General features: G+C 42.2%; 1 protein-coding gene across 1 annotated transcript in view; it reads right to left on the bottom strand.

Moving 5' to 3' along the window:
* LOC127225865 (phospholipid-transporting ATPase FetA-like) overlaps nt 1-20,808 on the bottom strand; it is a 115,642-nt gene that overhangs the window by 48,755 nt on the left and 46,079 nt on the right. Inside the window, 7 exon segments of the mRNA XM_051189490.1 lie at nt 8,347-8,417; nt 8,749-8,821; nt 10,957-11,018; nt 12,414-12,512; nt 13,519-13,632; nt 16,416-16,471; nt 17,798-17,888. Of these exon segments, the coding sequence (XP_051045447.1) occupies nt 8,347-8,417; nt 8,749-8,821; nt 10,957-11,018; nt 12,414-12,512; nt 13,519-13,632; nt 16,416-16,471; nt 17,798-17,888 (566 nt within the window).

The following is a 20,808-nucleotide window of genomic DNA, read 5'->3' as shown; positions in this document are numbered from 1 at the left end:
GGACATTTATGGTAGCCTCTCCACTATTGCTTAGATTCTTAGTTGGGATCATCCTTGTGGATCTCTGGACATTTCCCTAGTGCCAGATTTCTCTTTAAACTTATAATGGCTTCCTCTATTTATGGTATCTCTTTTCTTGCTCTCCTCTGTTCTTCCCCTGACTCAATCTTCCTGCTCCCTTATGTCCTCCTCACCCCTGCTATTCTGCCCTTCTCTTTCTCATAACTCCTCTCCCCTCCCCCCAATGCTCTCAATTTCCTTGAGGGATCTTGTCTCTTTCCCCTTCTCAGGGGGACCATGTATGTCTCTCTTAGGGTTCTCCTTGTTTCTTAGCTTCTCTGGTTTTGCGGACTATAGGCTGGTGATCCTTTGCTCTATGTCTAACACCCACTTATTAGTGAGTACATACCATGCTTTTCTTTCTGTGTCTGGGTTACCTCACTCAGGATGATTTCTTCTAGTTCCATCCATTTGCCTGGGAATTTCATGATGCTGGTTTTTTCTTCTTCTTTTTTCTGCTGAGTAGTACTCCATTGTGTAAATGTGCCACATCTTCTTTATCCATTCTTTGGTTGAGGGGCATTTAGGTTGCTTCCAGGTTCTGGCTATTACAAATAATGATGCTATGAACATAGTTGAACAAATGTCTTTGTGGTATGAATGTGCATCCTTTGGGATATATACCTAAGAGTGATATGGCTGGGTCTTGAGGTAGACTGATTCCTATTTTTCTGAGAAACCGCCATACTGATTTCCAAAGTGGCTGTACAGGTTTACATTCCCACCAGCAACAGAGGATTGTTCCCCTTTCTCCACATCCTCACCAGCATAAACTGTTGTTGGTGTTTTTGATTTTAGCCAGGTGTAAGATGGTATCTCAGAGTTGTTTTGATGTGCATTTCCCGGATGGCTAAGGATGTTGAGCACTTTCTTTAATGTCTTTCAGACATCTTTGATTCCTCTATTGAGAAATCTCTATTTAGTTCTGTACCCCGCTTTTTAATTGGATCATTTGATGTTTTGGTGACTAGCTTCTTGAGTTCCTTGTATATTTTGGAAATCAGCCCTCTGTCAGATATGGGGTTGGTGAAGATCTTTTCCCAGTCTGTGGGCTGCCGTTTTGTTTTGTTGACTGTGTCCTTTGCCTTACAGTTTCAGGAGGTCCCATTTATTGTCGATCTCGGTGTCTGCTTCACACATTCTTGACTCTTCTCAATTGTACTTCTCATTTCTGTAACTGGTCAAGTGGTCTTAGCTAGTGTTTATAGCTACCTTCCTTTATACCCATTCTGTATTTTCTCCACCCTCCTCAGCAGGTCTTGGCTCTTTTCCTGATGGGTCCTGTGCCCTTTGTCATCTGCCTGGATTGGATTGTGGCGGTTTCCCACTGACTTTAATCACAGAACATGGTAGCTGCAAGAGACACCGTAAAGGACATAATCTTCCTTACCTGAATGTGGAGAAGCAATCCAATTTCTGACACTATTGTTCCTTTATCTTATGCAGTTGACTTAAGGGTAACAAGTTTAAAGTGATCAGCGAGTAATCTGAGTTTCCATTTCAATGGAATGCTTGTTGTGGCTCCTGGTAGGAGCACACACCCATCTGGAACCAAAACTTCTAGGCCAGCAGAACTGAAGGTTATGGGAACAGAAAGATAGGGGTGACAGTGAGTAGAACTATTCCCTTTCCCACCCCTTGATTCCTGGACCTGTGGATCCTGGCTTGGGAGAACTCATACCATGTATTAGACACTCATTCAAAGCGTACACCGCCTTCTGGATAGCTGTGCCCCAGCCCTCCACGCTGCTGCCACCCAACTGGCACTGTAACTGTGTCTTCAAAAGTCAATTCCATCTTTCTATCAGGCCAGCTGCCTTTGATGGTGGGGAACATGGTAAGACCCCTGGTTCCCATGAACAAGGGCCTCCGCCACAGTTCTGTGGTGGTGAAGTTAATTCCTTGGTCAGCAGCAATGCTGTGTGGAATACATTGGTGGATCAGGCATTCTCTAAATCCAAGGATGGTGGTTTTGGCAGAAGCATTACAAGCAGAAAAAAGAAATCTGTAACCAAAATAAGTAACTACTCCAATAAGGACAGAGCATTGTCCTTTCCACAGAGGAAGTGGTCCAACATAGTCAACCTGCCACCAGTAGCTGGCCTGTCCCTTGTGGAATAGTGCCCTATCTGGAGGTTGTGTTGGTCTCTGCTGTTGGCAGATCTGTCACTCGGCAACAGTTGTAGGCAGGTCAGCCTGGAGAGCAGAAGTCCATGTTGTTGAGTCCATGCATAACCTCTATCTCTGTCACCATGGCCACTTTGTTCCTGGGCCCACTGGGCAATGACAGGGAAGGCCGCGGAAAGAGACTGGCTGTTTACAGAATAGGTCATTCTATCTACTGATTACACTCTTTCTCAGCCGAAGTCACCTTTTGATGAGAAGGGGACACAGTATCTTCACATCCTTTCCCATTCAAAGAGATCTATCCATATACTTCTTCCCCAGATGCCTTTCTTACCTCTTTCCAATCATGCTATCTCCAATCAGTCCATTCACTACAGTCCACGAGTCAGTGAAAAATCATACATCTGGCCACTTCTCCTTCTAAGAAAAATATTCAAACGTGTACAACCCAAAGTTCTGCCCACTGTGAGGATTTCCCATTGCTGGCATCTTTCAAGCTTGTGGCAGAAAGGGGCTGTGATGCTGCAGCTGTCCACTTCTGAGTGATGCATGCATAGCAAGCAGAAGCATGAGCAAGCCAGGCCCTGGTCTTCTTTCTCCATCAGCTGATCATAAGGCAAACCCTATGAGCTTGGGATCAGAAATCACTGTAACAGGAGTAGAAACCACAGGCATTTGGTCAACTTCTCCGTGTAACTTGCCTGTGTCTTCAGAACCCGCTTGTGCCCAATCTCATATATACTACATCCATTTGATAATGGATTGCTGCTGTGCATAGCCTATTTTATGGCTTGGTGGGTCGATAACACCCAGCTCCTGATAGGCAGCTCAGGTTGCATGGTAACATGTTGGTTCATTGTCAAACATTCAGTCTCCATTAAGGACCAATGGCAGGTCAAGAGCTCTCTCTCTAAGGGAGAATAATGTTCTGAGGATGATGTAGACTCATGCTCCAAAATCCCAAAGGTCTCTTCTGTGATTCGCTTATATGGCTTCCAAAGGCTCCAAACAGGATCCCTTTCTGCCACTGATACCTCAAGGACCATGGGATCTGCTGGATCATACAGTTCAAGTGATAAAACAGCCTATAAAGCAGCCTAGACCTCTTGAGAAGCCTTCTCTTCCAGGCCCCACTCAAAGCCAGCAGCTTTCCCAGTCACTTAGTATATGGGTCAGAGTGACCCAGGTGGGGAATGTGCTCCAGAATCCAAATAGGCCCACTAAATGTTGTGCTTCTTTCTTGGAGGTGGGAGGGCCAGGTTCAATAACCTTCCCTCACCTTAGAAGGAATACCTCTGCATGCCCCACACCACTGGACTCCTAAGAATTTCACTGAGGTAGAAGACCCTTGAATTGTGGTTGGATTTATTTCCCGTCCTCTGATGTGCGTATGTCTTCTTGTGGTTTTATGGACAGGTACAAAGGAAAGGGCTTCTGCTAGATCAATAGCTGCACACAACATGCAGCAGGAAATGTTTTAATCTGCTCAAGTGAGGAAACCACATCTGGTGCAGCAGCTGCAATTGGAGTCAGTACTTGGTTGAGTTTTTGATAGTCAATTGTCATTCTCTATGGTCCAGCTGTGTTCTGCCCTGGCCACATAGGAGCACTATAGTGGGAACCACCACCTTGCATCTTTCAAGTCCTTGATGGGGGCAATAATTTTTACAGTTCCCCCAGGGATGTGATACTGCTTTGATTCACTATTTTCCTAGCAGAGGCAAACCTAATGACTTCCGTTTATTCTTTCCCACCATAAAGACCTTCACTCCACATGTCACAGAACCATGTGAAAATCATGCCAACTTCTAAATATATTATCCCTATTGTACATTCTGGGACTGGGAAAATAAGCACAGGATGATTTGGGGGGACCCTATGTTCCCACTGTGAGTTGAACTTCAGCCGAATCTCCATTAACCACCTGGAATCCACAAGCCCCTCCTCTAACTGGATGATGTTCTTGAGGTCTCCAAGAATCACCATCAATTCAGAACCAGTGTCCAATAGATCCTGGAAAGTCTGATTGTTTCCCCCAGTGTACAGTTACCCTTGTAAAAGGCTGCAGGTCCCTCTGGGGAAGGACTGGGAAAAGCTAGCAGTAAAGCTCTTAGGTACTTTATCAAAGTCCTTCCTCAGGGACAACTACTTTCATCCAACGGGCTCTGGGTCTGCAAACTGGCCCACGTCTGGACATTGGTTTAAAGGCTGAGATCTTTGCTTGCCACAATCTAATGCAGTCCCTTAATGCAAACCCTTCATTTGTTTAAGAATTTTTTCTGCTCACACAAATCAAACAAAAATACAGTCAGCTTCTTATATATTTCATGCCTGGAATCACCATGATTGGTTTTATGGTACCATGGGTCCATAGGAGTCATGCCTCCACGGAAATTATTTGCCCATTCTGCCCATTATGGGTCAGTCTGCCATGGACATTTCTTTGTTTCATGTGCCCTTTTCAGTAACTACTGTCATTTTGCCTTTGGTGATTCAGTGCTGTCACCTGGCCCCTGCTTCCCTGGGGCCCAATCAAACCACTGCATTTAATTCATCCAACTGAGCAGCAGCATCCTAAGATCTGGCACAAGGGAAAGCTCTTCAAATGTACCTCTACCACTCTCACCATCCTGTGTTGTGAATGAAAACTCCTGAATGGAAGCTGTGTCTGGCTGTGTACAAAAAGCTTCTGTATCTGCAGAGACTGTTGGAACAAATGGAATTTCCATATTATGGTGAGATCAGAATTTTGTAGGTTCTGGGGCTAATTATTTTATCTCAGGCTAGTTTCAGCTTCTGGAATACTCATGCTTTGCCCCACTCTGTATCAACCAACACTTGTAAGAATAGTTTTTAAAAAAAAAAAAAAAACCTCTTAGAAGCTATTGTCTTATCAGAACACTAGCTTCTGCTAATCCAAGAGCTAAGAATGCTGTAACATAGCATCTTGAGCCTATAGAATAGCTCCCCATGTCATTGTGCTGGCCTCTGTGATGTACCCACCAATGTATTTTATTTTGTTTGAGACAAGATATCTCTACATAGCCCTGAATGTCTAGAACTCACCTATAGACCAGGTTGGACTCAAACTCACAGAGATCTGCCTGCTTCTGCCTCCTGAGTGCTATTAAAACCATGTGCTACCATGCTGAGCACCTTACAGGATTAGTGAAGGGCATGTCTTCTGGACCTTCCCATTGTGGAGGATTAGGTTTTACACAGCACACCTGCTCTAGCACTGGAATCTTCCTGAGCCTTAAAATGCCTTCATCAACACTAAGCCAAGGGATATCAGGCATCTCCTACTCCTCTTCAGTAGGTCATCTTTTGATAAATGCTTTGGCCAAACATTAAAACAAACTTTTAACACCTTTTTTTTAAAAAATGTGCAAGCTTCCATATTAAACCTAGACTTCCAGTGGACCAGTCTCAATAAGCTCAGCCTGATCTAGTTTTATATTTTTCCCATGTTATCCCATACTCTTAAAAACCCATTGTCATACATATTACTCTCCAGATTTCTACTTGAAATTACATCTGGTTATAGGTCTAGAGATATTGCAGAGCCCTGAGGGACCTTGGGATTATCTTGCCTGGAGTCTCCTTCAGGGAAAGTTACTTTTGATTTGGCAGTCAATGAAGTATTAATTTCCCCAGAAGGCTGAGATGGGGATACATCCTCTGCTAAGGGTGGAAAGACTGCTTCCTTAGGTCAGATAAACCCTTCAGAATCTGAGAGTTCAAAGTCTATAGCCTCAGTAGGGTCTTCCCACAATTTTATCCCAAGTTAAAGGATCCCAACTTACCAACAAATCCCTTCACTTTAACCCAACCATCCATCTGAGGTTGGGATTTAAATTTTTGTAGTGATTCAGTTAACCTAATAATGGGGCCTTTGATCTGATTTTCTGCAGCTTGAGCTCTCTGGTTACTAGAGAGAAGACTGTCCTCCAGGACACACTCAGAACCGTTTAGACCATTTATGCACATCTGGAGCTGTCAGTTGTTTTACTGGGTGCATTCTTTCCCTTTGCCACTGTGTCTTGAGGTACGAGAAGTTGGTTGATTTTATCCATAAGTCCATTCTTTTCTGTTTTCAATTTATCCAGAAATGCTAGATACAATCAGTAGCATAATTCCCCTTATTTTCTCACAAATCATCAAAATTTTTATATATAGAGTCACTGAATTTTTTTTATTCCATGCAGCAAGCCTTTAAATATTTCGAACCATGGGCTTTCAACATTCCCCAATACTACAGGGGAATCTTTAGTAACTGTATGTGTCAGCAAGTTGGAAAGCCTATCCCAGAAACTTAAAAACCCATCCTTATATTTCTTTTGCTCTAAAATAGTGGTTCTCAACCTGTGGGTCATGACCTCTTTGGAGGTCCATTCTCAGAGGTCACCTAAGGCCATTGGAAAACACAGATATTTACATCATAAAGTAGCAATAAAAATAATTTTATGGTTGGGAGTCACAACATGAAGAACTGTATTAAGGGTCACAGCATTAGGAATGTTGAGAACCACTGCTCTAGAACCATTTCTGGTACCCAAATCTGTATTATTCGGGGTTCTTTAGAGGAACAGAACTAGCAGAATGAATCTACGTATGATAGGGATGTCTTCTGTACATATGTTTCTCTTATTGGTAAACCAATAAAGCATTGTTTGGCTAGTGGCCAGGCAGGAAGGATAGGCGGGGCTACCAGACAAGGAGAATTCTGGGAAGTGTAGTCAGAGAGGAGTTGTCATATGATCCCAGAAAGAGAGGGTGTGAGTCGGGCATTCTCTGGTAAGATGAGACCATGTAGAAATACATAGATTAGTAGTTATGGGTTAATAATTAAGACAGAGCTAGCTAGCCAATAAGAAGTTCAAGCCACCAGCTAACAGTTTCATAATTAATAAAGTGCCTGTGTGTTTGTGGCTCAAAGGTGGTGGGACCTAGTGGGGCCAGAAAACCAATGCTACATATGTATATATAAAAAGCTGATATCTTAGAGTGGCTTACAAGCTGTGGTCCAACTAATCCAACAATGACTGTCTCCCAAGAAAAAGTTCAAGAATCTAGTAGCCTTTCAGTCCATAAAACTGGCTGTGTCAGCTGGTCTTCAGTATACACTGGAGTCCCAAAGAAGTAGGCTCTAATGCCAGTGATTTGAGAATGAGGGCAAGCAGACAAAGAGTGGACGATTCCTTCTTCCATGTCCTTTATATAGGGTGCTACCAGGTGTGGCTCAGAGAAAAGGTTGCCCTTCCTTCCTCAAATGATTTAATTAAGAAAAACCCTCTCCCTTATGAGGGTACCCAGCTGCTTCAGCTTTAGCTAATTCCAGATGTTGCCAAGTTGACAAACAAGAATGGCCATCACAGGCACAATGCAGACTGATAGAAAACTCATGAGACAAATCTCTGAAATGGCCTCCATCTTCCCAAGTTAAGACCTTAGCATCTGTGAGGACATAAGGTCCACTTTAAATTCTTTTCAGAGCATAATTACTAATTACTTCCTTGTTCAGATTTCCTTCTAGGAATACTGTAACCCCATTCTGAAAATTTGCAATCATATGACTGTCTTTCACACTAATCAATATCATGGAATTTAGCTGCCCCTCACTGACTTCCAGCAATTGGTTCCAGGACCCCACATCCTACATCCATCAATGCTCAGCTATCTTTTATAAAATGGTCCATCATTTATAACCAATAAGCACTCTCTTCATACAATGTAAGTGCTATGTAAATACCTGTTCTATCTTATTTTCAAGAAATACTAATGAGAAAAAAAAAAATCTGTGCATGTTCAGTACAGAGGAACTTTTTTCAAATATTTTCAGTCTGCAATTCTTAAGGACAAGGCATTGAACTCACTGACAGGACAGGGAGGGCAGACTGGCCCCAGTTTAGAGATAGAGAATTTTGAGTTTATTTTCCCAACCCTGTATCTGATGAATGCTCATTATTACTGCCCAGGGCTCAGACTTAGATTTGAGGGTTCCAAGGCCGTGGCTTCTTGTCTTTTCTCACTTGCGTATCTTTCATTTCCTGGCACATCAACTACTACTTTCACCTGAGAATAAAACTAGTTCCCTGCATCATGCTCGCCCACTAAGTGGCTAAATTTTCTTAATGAGAATCAGGGGAAAATACTCACCCATCGAGGTCTGCTGTTTCAATGTATGTCAGACCGTACGGCTCACTGCTAGAGAGTAACAGTACATCTGCCTGTAATCAGAGAAGTCAGAGAAGAGGGAAGCAGGAGGCTGGGCCCAGCCTTACAGTGTGATGGAAAGCAGCCCCTCAGGCACAGATGCCCACACTAAGAGCTTTGCAGGCTCTTGGTTGCTCTCATTATCTGTGACCCATCACTGCTCTCAAGACCGCTCCATTTTACCTGGAGCTATGACGAGAGATGGACAAAAACAAGCTTCTTGGCAGAGGACTGGTGACTCCAGTGCAAAGCAAGGCAGCTGAAGGTTGCCAAGAGGGGTGGGGGAAAAGTGCCACAGGGCTCAGGGAGAGAAAGGAAAAAGTCATGGCCAGAGGAGATACTCACTGTAACAGGGCAGTCATTTTCTAGTTTTATTATATCTCCCACTTGAACATTCATCCATTTGTTCTCCTCAAACCTGTAAGAAAATGGGTCTTGAATTTCTGCTCTGAGAGTTCCCCAGTGTTCTGCTTTGATGAGAGAAAATGAAGCAAAAGAAACAGGAAAGGCCAAGATAATGAAGACTCCGCTCAGAAGGGCCACGTGCCTTGGGCTGAATGCTCTGGGCAGGCAGAGCAAGCTGTTTCTTGTGACAAGTCTCTTTCCCCAGATTTGTTCTTCAATGACAGCCGTTATATTTAAAAAAAAAAAATTCCTAGAAGCCAGGTGTGGGGCACGCCTTTAATCCCATCACTCGGGAGGCAAAAGCAGGCAGGAGGATCTCTTCCAGTTCAAGGCCAGCCTGGTCTACAGAGTGAATCCCAGGATAGCTAAGGCTACACAGAGAAGCCCTATCTTGAAAACCCAAACAAAAACAAAAGCAGAGAAACCAAAACCTTTCCTAGAAAATATCAATTCACAGAATCTTCTAAAACACATACACTTCAAAGCTACACAGCAAGGTTTTAAATCCCAGATGCGGGAGGCAGAGGCAGGAGGATTTGTGTGAGTTCCAGGCCAGCTAGGGTTACAGTGAGACCTTGTCTTAAAAAAAAAGTTAAACAGTAGATACTTTACTGTCTCCATTTTTCATTCAATAACATACCTTCATACCTTAGAGGACATATATAGATGTAGCTCCTTCTTTTATTAAATAGCTAAAATGTATTCTATCATGGATTGGAGCCTTGTTAGGGTTACTGAGTAAGTTCTAGGACAGCCTGACTATAGAGTGAAACTCTGTCTGAAAAACAAAAAACACCCAAAACCAACAAAACAAAAGTCAAGGCCTGCTAACCAGAGGTTGTCTCTCCTGAACTGGCATCAGACCCTCCTCTCCTAGCTTCCCTTCCAGAGGCTTTCTAGAAAGAAGCTATTTGGTGATTAGCTTCCCCTATATCTAAGTGGAAATCGACTGGTTATAAAGTTTAACCAGGGCCTCTGGATAACTCCCAAATTCTCTCTGTGACAAACTCTTCTCCAGAAATCTTGTACAACCTTGTGAGGGAGTTCATCTGACTGAATTTATTTGGTCAGCAATTCGCCAGCTTGCTCAGCTTCTAATACGCCCAGCTTTGTCTTTTTAAACCCATGTTACCCCTTTTGTTTTTTAATAATAAATCACCTGTTGGCATCTCCAGAGCTCTCTCAGCCATTTAAAACTCTAGGGGAAACGATCCACTGTGACTAAGAGTCAGCAACACAATAAACAGAGGGGTCAGATGCCCCCAAGCATGGACAGCTGGATGATCTGATGTTAACTGCGGGTTTAGTACTCGTCAAGGCCACGGTGAGAAAGGCTGGACTGCAGTCTTGATCCTGTCAGGTTGGTGGTTCCTTTCATCATGTTTCTGCTCACAGGGATCGTGCCCCTTTCCTTCCAACTCCTCCTGTGCTTCCCCTCTGTAGTATCTGTTACAGAGGGAATCTCCCCGGAACGTGTCCCTTAATCCCCTTTGTCAGATGTGACTCTTGGATCTTGCCATGGCTCTTAGAATCGTTTTCACATTTTGCCTTCTGTAGGAACATGTCTGCCTTAGTCCACTCTTAGCATCAAACAACAGCCACGGAGTCAGCACAAGCAGTGTTTGTGGTCTGCACTGACCACACCAACAAAGGCTCCAGCGGACTAAGCCAGGGAACCATGTCAGAACCACTTACTTCCTAAAGGCAGGAGTCTCGAGGCTAACCGACCACTCTGATCATAATCACCCGCACAGTAATTTCATGCTATGATTTGTCAACTGCTTGGATATATTTATTTTTTCACTTTTGTTTTCTCAGGCATCTTCCAAGACAGAGAATATTATTTCTATTGCATAGGAAAGAAGCCCAGAGACGTCTCAATTAGTTTGGCAAGTTCAGGGTCTGCTAGATCATATCTACATGCAAATTCTTAGAGCACTTTCCTAGCATAAGAGGTCTTGGGTTTGATCCCCAGTACCTCAAAAGAAAATTTCAATGAAATAGAAACAGATCCTTTTAAGTTTAGCATGAGGCTCCTTTCACTGCCAGTGAACTACATTTCAAAAGTAACAACCACATCAAACTGTAGCAATGCTGACCTCTTGCTGGACTTGTCTCACCTAAACTGGCTTTCCTAAGAGAACATACCTGCCGTTCACCAGCACCAAAACAGAGCGGTTGTTGACTTGCTTGTCACTTTGGTGTCTTTTCTAAAATCACACAGAAAATGTTCAGGAAACAGACATATAGAAAACTGCATGCACAATTTAAAAATTTCAAAATAGTACCCAATGTGGTTCTTGTTTGTGATTCCCCTCCCACATCCCAAAGCCCCAGTACCATTAAAACCAGGCTAAGAGGCTAATGTTCAAAAGAAGCTTGGAAGGAAGGTATAAAAAGAACTCAGGGAAAAGAGACACAATGTTTGTGAAAAAAAAAAATACAAATACAAAAACCAAACCAAACCAATGACCCTAAAGCCTAGAAGCTTGAGAACAAAAGCTGAGGACAGGGCGCATGCCCCCAACAGCACTGGGGAGTCCCACATGCTGCACAAAGAACCACAGGCAACACAGAAGCATCTACAGCAGATGGGGGAGTGAAGGGGCCAATACCCCAGAGACAGGATTCACGAGAACAACCGCCTTCCAAGTGGAGTTCTTCCTGCAGAAGGGCAGGACTAGGAAGTGGCAGGCAGAGCACCCAGTTTTCCATGATTCAAGGTTCTCCCAACAATTATTCTAAAGAAACTGAGTTCTGAACCAGAAGTGGCTGGGTTGTCCTACATTGGCAAGTTGAGTTTTCAGTTCTTGCTAGAATGAGGTATGTGTGTGGTTCCAAGCTAAAATGAGTTTACATGGCTGTTTATCTAGGTTGTGACTGAAATTTAAACCATTGCACCTGTTAAGCTTGTATTTTACAGAGTTAAAAATGTAGGAAATGTCATATTCTTAAACTTTGGTACATAATCTATCATGACAAACTCAGGCCTCTTTGCAGACACTGCCAGGACAGCTTCCCCAACACCACCTGTAGGGTTTGGGTCCAGGCTGACCCCCTTCCAATTAGCCTTGGCTGTGACAGGACAGTTTCTCTTTCCAAGGCCAGGAAAAGAGTGGGTCTTTGATCATGCCACAGCGCTTTCTAAAACCAAAGTGCTCCTAGCTGTGCATGCCGAACAGAAGTAGCATTTGGAAAGGGAAACACAGAACACTGGGGAGAAGAGACATGTGGAGGGAGAGAAGGAACAGGGGACAGAGAAGAAGGGGGAAGTGATACGGAGTGGAGGAGAGCCAGATGAAGAAAGATGTAGACAAAGCCAGGCAAAGCTAAAGGGGCCAGGGATTGGGTTACTGAGGATAGAGGGAAGGAGTCTGGAGGAGCAGCTAGAACTGGTGGAGCATAAAAAAAGCCTGCCTTGCCCTTTCTGGCCAAGCAGAGTCGTGGGCTTGTGGACATGATATAGCCTCTGGGAGAGACATGGAAGCAAGTAGGAGAAACATATCTCTGTTTAGCATTTCTTGACACAAGGTAGCTCTGGGACGCCTTCTTGCCCACAGCCCAATTACTAGGCAGAGTGAGGGAAGCCCAGGAGGCTACTTTACCACATCATCGATGGCATCCTTCACTCCTGTTATGGACAGCACCACGATCAGAGGTATCACAGTTGTGTACCATACCAGGGAGGAGATCTGAGGAATCAGCTTTGAGAAGGACATAGAGATCTTAGGTCAGGAATCCTAAAGAACAATACACTTCCCCAAACGTCTTGCCCCCACCATCACTTTCACCTCTCTGGGTTTACTGTTATAAACCCAAAGGCCATAGTTACTCTTCACTGTTACAAACTTCCTGTATCCCCAGATCCAAGTAAACATTTCCCAAAATGTGAAGAAAAGGCTGCAAGTTGCCCCTTTGTGTTGTGATTATCTCTGGCTTAGTTCTAACTGGAAAGAGTCATTTCTTCTGCAATAATGAAAGGTAATGGAAGGTATAATGTTTAGAGTTTCCATGGCAATGCCAGAGAGATGGCTCTGTGGTCAAAGCACTGGATGCTCTTCCAGAGGACCCAGGTTCAATTCCCAGCTCCAGCTATCTATAATTCCTATTCTAGGGGTTCTGGTGTCCTCTTTTGTGTGTACCAGACATGCATATGGCACATAAACATACATGTAGGCAAACACCCATACAGATACATAAAACTAAAATGATTTGAAATCAGTGGGCATGGGAAAACCATGTACCCACTCACATTTTCATTATAAAGGAGAGTGAAATGATCTGTCCTCCTATCTCAATATGGGGCTATCCTACATGTATTCCTTTCCCTGTGCTGGCTCTCTTATATTCTATACCATTCTTTCCCCTTGGTATGTGTCAACTTCCTATCACAGAGGCTGGGATGAGGAAGAGGTATAGGATTGTAGCTGGAGATGGGGTGAAGAATCTGTGTTTTCTTCTGATAAAGCTAAACTGTGGCTATACAGTCATAACGAAGGAGCTCCCTCTCCACAGGACAACATAGTTTTGTCTCCTTCCTGCTGATTAACCCTGACTTCTGCTATGCTAGGGAACTGGTCAAAGACTCCAAGTCATCCATTTGACAATGTCAAAATTAAGAGTATTATCTTCCAGTGTAGGTACTGATTATATATAGTCTGACCCCAGAGAAGATAAGAAAACACTGTAAAATCCCTTAGCAGGCCATACCTGTAGGACCAGTAAAACAAGGAAATAAGCATTTGCAAGTCTCTGGAACTGTTCAAATAGGTTTATGGGCAGGAAGTTAAACAAACTATATTTTGAGGTCTTGATGGTGTTGTCCTATAGGTAAAATACAAACAACAATAACAACAAAAAGCAAACATAAGTAGAAGAGCCAGAAAGCTAGTTCAAAACTTGTTGATCTGTTTGTTCCTTCGATATTCAGGGTATAATTATTAAATGTAGGCTGTATACTAAACATGTAGCATGTATGGATACAGATGTAAATGAGACAGGATAACAGTTATGGAAAAAGAGAACTAACATTTGTATAATTGTATTTAACATATATCCATCATCTATGGCGAATGTTACTATATTCATTTTATAGATGAATGAACTAACAATCAGAGAAATTAAACAACTGCATGTTTCAAGGTAAGTGGCACAGCTATAACCAAATTTAGGTCTGTCTGATATCCAAAGCTACTCTTTCTGTATCTCATGGCTTTGTTTTCTATATAGAGAAAGGGGGAGTCTGCTCCCACTGCCACACTGTGAACATGGTTATCATCCAGAACTCAGATTAATATCCTGCAGGAACCACAAGTATATATGGCTATGTATTTTTTCATATACTTGAGTTGTGTGTGTGTGTGTGTGTGTGTGTGTGTGTGTAGCTACAGATGTAGAAAATAACATGTAAGAGCACTGTTTGAAGTGGATGTGATACTTACTACATGCCTGTAATTTTAGCACTTGGGGAGATAGGGAGAAGAATTTTGAGTTCAAGGCCAGCCTGGCATTGCACAGCAAGGCCTTCTTCCAAAAGCGAAGTCAGATGAAGGAAAACAAAAGCATTGTTTGTGACTAAGACTGAAAATTACCCCTAGGGTCATTTAAAACTAAATCTGAAGAGGAAATCCTAAATAACTGAAAAAAAGAAAAAAATAGAAAAGCTATTATGAAATTAGGACTCTGAAAAATATTAAGGTCCAGATAATATAAAAATATAGAAAAAATAATATATATTCATATTTCCTTTATGGACACAAGAAGGCACCAATGAGCCCTGAGAAACTAACCACAGTGGCTCTCTATAAGGGAGTAAGATGGGTGCTACAGCATGACTTTATAATATATTTGCTATGTTATGAATTACTTCATAAATAAATTAAGTGAAAAAATGAAAAACTCAAACAGGAAATTGGGCTAAAATCATTAATACATAGTTTTTAAAATGCAAAAGGCTCTTCAAACCTATTATGGTATCTCTCTCTCTCCCTTTTTTTTTTTTTTTTTTTTTTTTTTTTTGCTCTCGTCTATTCCTGACTCAATCTTGAAGAAAAAACTGACTATAGAGAAAGGTCCAGAGACCTACGGGGATGACCCCAGATAGCAATCTGAGCAACAGTGGAAAGGCTACCTTAAATGCCCTTCCCTGATAATGGGATTGATAACTAACTTCTCTGCCATCATAGAGCCCTCATCTAGTAGCTGATGGGAACAGAAGCAGACACCCACAGCCAGACACTGAGCCGAACTCCTAGAATCCAGTTGCAGAGAGGGAGGAGTGGTAATAAAATGGGGGCAAGACCAGGCTACAGAAACCCACAGAGACAGCTGACCTGAACAAGGGGGAGCTCATGGACCCCAGACTGATAGCTGGGAAACCAGCATTGGACCGACTCAGATACCCTGAACATGGGTCTCAGTTAGGAGGCCTGGGCAATCTAAGGGACCTCTGACAGTGGACCCAGGATGTATCCAGTACAGGAAAGGACTTTGGGAGCACATTCCCCATGGAGGGATATTTCCTTAGCCTAGAAGCAGGAGGGAGGGCTTAGTCCCTACTCCAAATGACTTGACAGATTTTGTTGATCCCTCCTGGAAGGCATCACCCTCCCTGTGGAGTGGGGGCAGCATGGGATGGGAAGGGGGTCAGGGGCATAGGAGGGTGGGAGAGGGAACTGGGATTGATAAGTGAAATAATAAAAAAATGTGAAAGGCTAATTAACAAAAAGATGATTAATTTCACTAAAAAATTTGAAAGGATGGGTAACAAATATGATTTTCCATTTAAGAGCTGGCAAAGATGGAAGGGATTGATAATAACTAGCTTAATCCAAGCCTGGAAACTGTAAGGCTGCAGTCCCAGGGTGGGTTGAAAGCTAGCAATCGAAGCCAATTTGGGCTACAAAAAGATCCCATCTCAGAACAACAATCAATCAAAAATCAAAATTGGTTTGGCAGGAATAAGAAATGAGTGGTTTTCTATGGTGGGTAGACATATAAGTGGATATAATCTTTTCAGAAGGCAAGCTGGAGAAATGTCATTTTTTTGTTTGTTTATTTTTTTGTTTGTTAATTCACTTCCAGAGAGCTCATAGTATATACAAGCACAGATGAGCCAACTGATACACATAACGAAGTTCACTGAGGACCATCTATCACAGACAAATGCTGCAGACGTTTTAAACGTTCAGCGACAGGAGGCTGAGTTAAGGCTCATCAATAAATGGGAAAGGACACCGCTAGCGAGCAAATGGAGCCAGACGCATGCATTGTCATTGGTGTCAGGGTGAGATACAGAATGTCTCCCGTGGGAGTTACTCATGAACACGGGGCACATTCTCCGGAGTTAGCGGGGAGTCACACATGAACACGGGGCACATTCTCCGGAGTTAGCGGGGAGTCACACATGAACACGGGGCACATTCTCCGGAGTCAGGGGTTGGGTTACTTTTGGCTTTCGAGTTTTCATTGTGTCATTTATTACAGAGGGACTTAAGTTGGAATTCAGGCTGTAGTTTCTACATCAGCAATGAATTCTTCTTTCCCCTCAAAAGGAGACTGTACAGAACACTAACCACTTCTGAAAGAGTCAGTGATGGGAGACTTACCGGATAGTCAAAAAGAGCATTGAATTTTCTATCATTGGCCATCAAAATTCGTTCTTCTGAAAGAAAAAGGGGAGGCATGCTGTGAGGCCTGACCCTCACAAGCTAGCCTGAGGGGCTGCATGCTTGAGTGACTTCCCTAGCTCCTCACACCTTCTTGCTGAGGGTGCTGGGAACACAGTTCGGTTAGTAGAGTGTTTGCCTAACAGGTGAGGAGCTCTAGGTTTGAGCCCCATTTCTGCATCAACCAGGTATGGTGTAAGCCTAAATCCCAGCAGTTGAGAAATGGAGGCCAAAGTCTCCGAATTCTTTTCAAGGTCATCTTCTCCTACATATTGAGTTCAAAACTACCCTGGAATACATGAGATCTTGTTTCAAAATAAATAAAAAGTAAACAAAAATAAAAAGTTATATTATAGCCAGGTGGTGCATGCCTGAGTTATATAGTAAGGCTCTGACTCAAGGGCTAGGGCTGTAGCTCAGCTAGCTATCTGCCCACCGTGCATGAGGCACTGAGTTCAGTCCCCAGTACCACCGTCAGTGTCTGTGTTTTTACTATGGCTCCTGGCTCCTAGTTCCCTTCCTGAGGCGGGTTACAGTATTACCATTTTCTTTTCTAATATAGGTCATGAAATTAACCATCTCCTACCTTTTGATTTTAGGGCTGTCCATAAAGAAATTCCCTGACTCCCTTTTAAGGTGATAAATAATAAAACCTTCTTTATTCTGGAGTTCGCCTTCCCCCAGATACAGGAGGCAAGAATCCTGCACAGAGAGGCTAAGAAGAGCCCAGACAGGCTTTGTTGGGTTCTGCATCCAGTCTATTAGTAATCATGCACATGGAGTAAGTTTCCATAAAATCCCATGGAACAGGGCTCAGAGCTTGTGGAAGCTGTAGAGGCCAGAGGAAGGTGAACAATGACTCATTCATGGATTAGGGAAGTGGTATAGCTCAATTCCACAGGGTTGGTGTTCCTATTCTCATGGTCCTTCTAGACCGTGTGTGTGTGTGTGTGTGTGTGTGTGTGTGTGTGTGTGTGTGTGTGTGTGTGCGCACGCGTGCGTGCGTGGTTTTATGGCTCTTATTTATATAATTTAAATATTCTTTATATTAAGCAGTAATGCAAGTATGATGTTTTTATGAGCTGTGATGTTCTAACAAAGTAATCAACACTGTGTGTATGTGTTGGGGGGTTCTCACTAAAAACAAAACAAAACAAAACAGAAACAGAAACAACCAAAAACAATTTTTAGGTCATCAGAAGTTCCAGAGGCCTGGACTTGTGATTGCCTTTACATGGGACAGTTAAGCTGAGCCTTCAGCTTCTGGGCCCATTACTGTCCAGGTGTGGGAGGCAATATAAGAACTAAATGGGTGAACGGACTCTGAGCTGGTGTCTGCTGCTCTGGATGGTCTTCTGCCTGCTGAGGTGAAAGCTCCACATTGTTTAGCAACACAGAAATCTTCTGTGTTGACTGTGTTATGAGAGGAAAAAAAAGTGAAGTTCTTTCCAACACAGTTGTCCGGTAAATTTAAGTTACTAACCATCACTAAGCTTCCATTACACAGAAGTACAATGCTCCAGCTGTGTGGGCTGGGGAAGCTGAGCAAGGCAGAGTCCCAGGATTTAAAGGACTTTGTGTAAGAATGAGTCTGCTAACTGCAACGCCTCACAAAATCATCATGTGCAAACCGGATGTACTACAAACTACAATAAATGGTGAGCCTGTTAAGAAGAATTTGTGTGTGTGTGTGTGTGTGTGTGTGTGTGTGTGTGTGTGTGTGTGTGTATACTCTCTATCTGTGGGGTTTGGTTTCAGGTCTCCATGGATACTGAATTCATGAAACTCTTAGATAACATAATGTAGTATTTTCATGTAATCCATGTAACCCTTCTTCAAACTTCACATCATATCTAAATTAAACACAACACTCAAATGAATTTAAATTCCATTTAAATACTGATTAGACTGATTAGACTGTAGTGTTTAGGGAAACATGTCAAGGAAAAATTCCATAGATATTTAGTACAGATGCATATTTTTTTTTTTTTTTTGAAAACAGGGTTTCTCTGTGGCTTTGGAGCCTGTCCCGGAACTCACTCTATGGACCAGGCTAGCCTCAAACTCACAGAGTTTGGAACCCATGTATATGGAGGGTTGACTATATTGTACATAGCTATGGATATCTAACCACTTGAAATTTATGCCATAATGAAATATTTTTTCAGTCTTTAATTCTTCCAGGGCTCAACAAGCATTCTGAATCTTTGGCAGGGGTCAGGAGGCCTTCTTTATGTCATACTGTTGTCAGATGAAGCAAGTATCATCCCTGACCATCTTCAGACTCCTAATCCTAGTGGGAAAGACAAGTATTTAAGTGCAGAGATCCCTGCAAGCATATAGGGTTTGGGGGTGTACAGAATGGATGAAGTAGGATGTGAAAGTATTACTGGAGGGAAAATGTCTGCATTTATTTAGATAACACACAAAAGAACTCTCCATCTCCTTTTAGCCTGCATATTATACAGACCTAGAATTCAGGCCGAAGGTTGACTGTTGCTAACTTTCCACTTTTACTAATTACCAGGCTATGTCTCCATAGGATTTGTTCCCTCAGAGAGTAGGCCCTAACAGCCACTCTTCCTCTTAATTGTACTGGGTTCACTTGGAAGCTCTTCTGGCTCTCTAATAATCCTCTTAGCCCATGGCTCCAAAGAGTGGAAAGACATTTCCCTCCTTAGTTTTAAAAGATTCCTCTGTCCTTAACTCATTCAAGTCATTGTTCTAAGAGGAATATTTGGTGGTAGGTACTAGGAACATCTATCCATCCATCCATCCATCCATCCATCCATCCATCCATCCATCCATCTATGTATCTATCTATGTATCTATCTATCTATCTATCTATCTATCTATCTATCTATCTATTCTGTGTGTGTATGTGTGTAGAGGAAACTTTTTGTAGACCTTGCAACCAAGTTAATAATATATCTTTAGATTATTTAAGACTGTATATCCAATATGTTGTCCTATTGTGTATTCAGCATAAGTTTAACACGACTTTAAGAGAACAATGTAACAAACCTTACTATGACATGGATTTTCCATGCAATCAGCTTTTCAAACTAAGCTAATGTATAATGTTAATCTTAAATTATATATTCTTCCAAGCCTCTAACCCAGAAGTAAGTGTATGTGCATGAGAGAGAGAGAGAGAGAAAGAGAGAGAGAGAGAGAGAGAAAGCTTACCAAAGATGCACAAACAAGGCTGAGTTTATAACCAGTTATACAGATTATAGCTTGTTCTAGGGGAGTCACATATTTATTACATTCATTTTATGATGACCAGAATGAATCCTGGAGGACCACAAGCTGATTAGATGGAGAAGCTATAGATTTACATGACTAGGACTGAAAGGGTGTTTTCTCATGCCTTGTTTTGACTGATTAGTGGTTTATTTCAAGAGTTCTGCTAACCATCATAGTCTAGGTTTTCCAAGGTGGTAAAACATGTATGCAGTCACATGTAGGGTTCAGAGCTCCTTCAATCATGGCCTGAGTCCTTCATGTAAGAAATTAGTCTTTCATGTTAGGGTCCTCTTAGGGGTTCTAACAGCTACCTGGCTGAGGTAGAACACTAGGCAGTATTGCTAAGATAATCTAATCACTGCATAGGCTTTGTCCATAGTTTATTATAGTGGTATATAAAATCCATCTTTCCCATTATACTTGTCATTTAAACCTCCAACCATGTCTCACTCAACTTATTTTTAATGTTATTTTTCATTTGATGAAGTTCTAATATTTTTGCTGAATTACATATTTCTTCTTAGATTTTATTTTACTCTTTTGTAACTTAGCAAAAGATTGGCAGGCTTTCTCATGTACTTGTTTGGGGTTAGATACATGCCTATAACCCCAACATTTGGCAGGTTGAGGCAAGGAGAATTCAAGTTTGAGACCAATTTGGGAGACCTGTCCCAAATCCCCTCTCCTCTCCAAAACAAATAAAGATTAATTCAAACTCTTCCAGAACTTTTCAATAATAGAAGAGAAAACTAAAGAACTAAGTGTCCCCTATTGTTAATTCAAAGGTTACAACCATTTGGTTAACCCTACATGAAACAACAATGATAGCATATAGTCTAGGCATGGGAGATTAGAATTAGAAAAGATTGGAAATCAGCTTAGGTAAGGAGAGTCTAGAAAAGGGTCTAACGAAGAAGTTCTGCTGTACAATTAAAATAAAGAAACACAAAATTCAGGACTGAACTCAATAAAATAGAAACCAAAAAAATACAAAGAATCAATGAAACACAGAGTTGGTTTTATGAGAAAATCAATAAGACTGGCAAACCCTTATCCAAATTAACTAAAAGTCATAGAGAGAATA

The sequence above is a fragment of the Phodopus roborovskii genome, unplaced genomic scaffold (genome assembly GCF_943737965.1).
Source record: "Phodopus roborovskii unplaced genomic scaffold, PHOROB, whole genome shotgun sequence".
In the NCBI taxonomy this organism is placed as follows: domain Eukaryota; kingdom Metazoa; phylum Chordata; class Mammalia; order Rodentia; family Cricetidae; genus Phodopus; species Phodopus roborovskii.
This window is presented reverse-complemented; position numbering and strand designations above follow the sequence as displayed.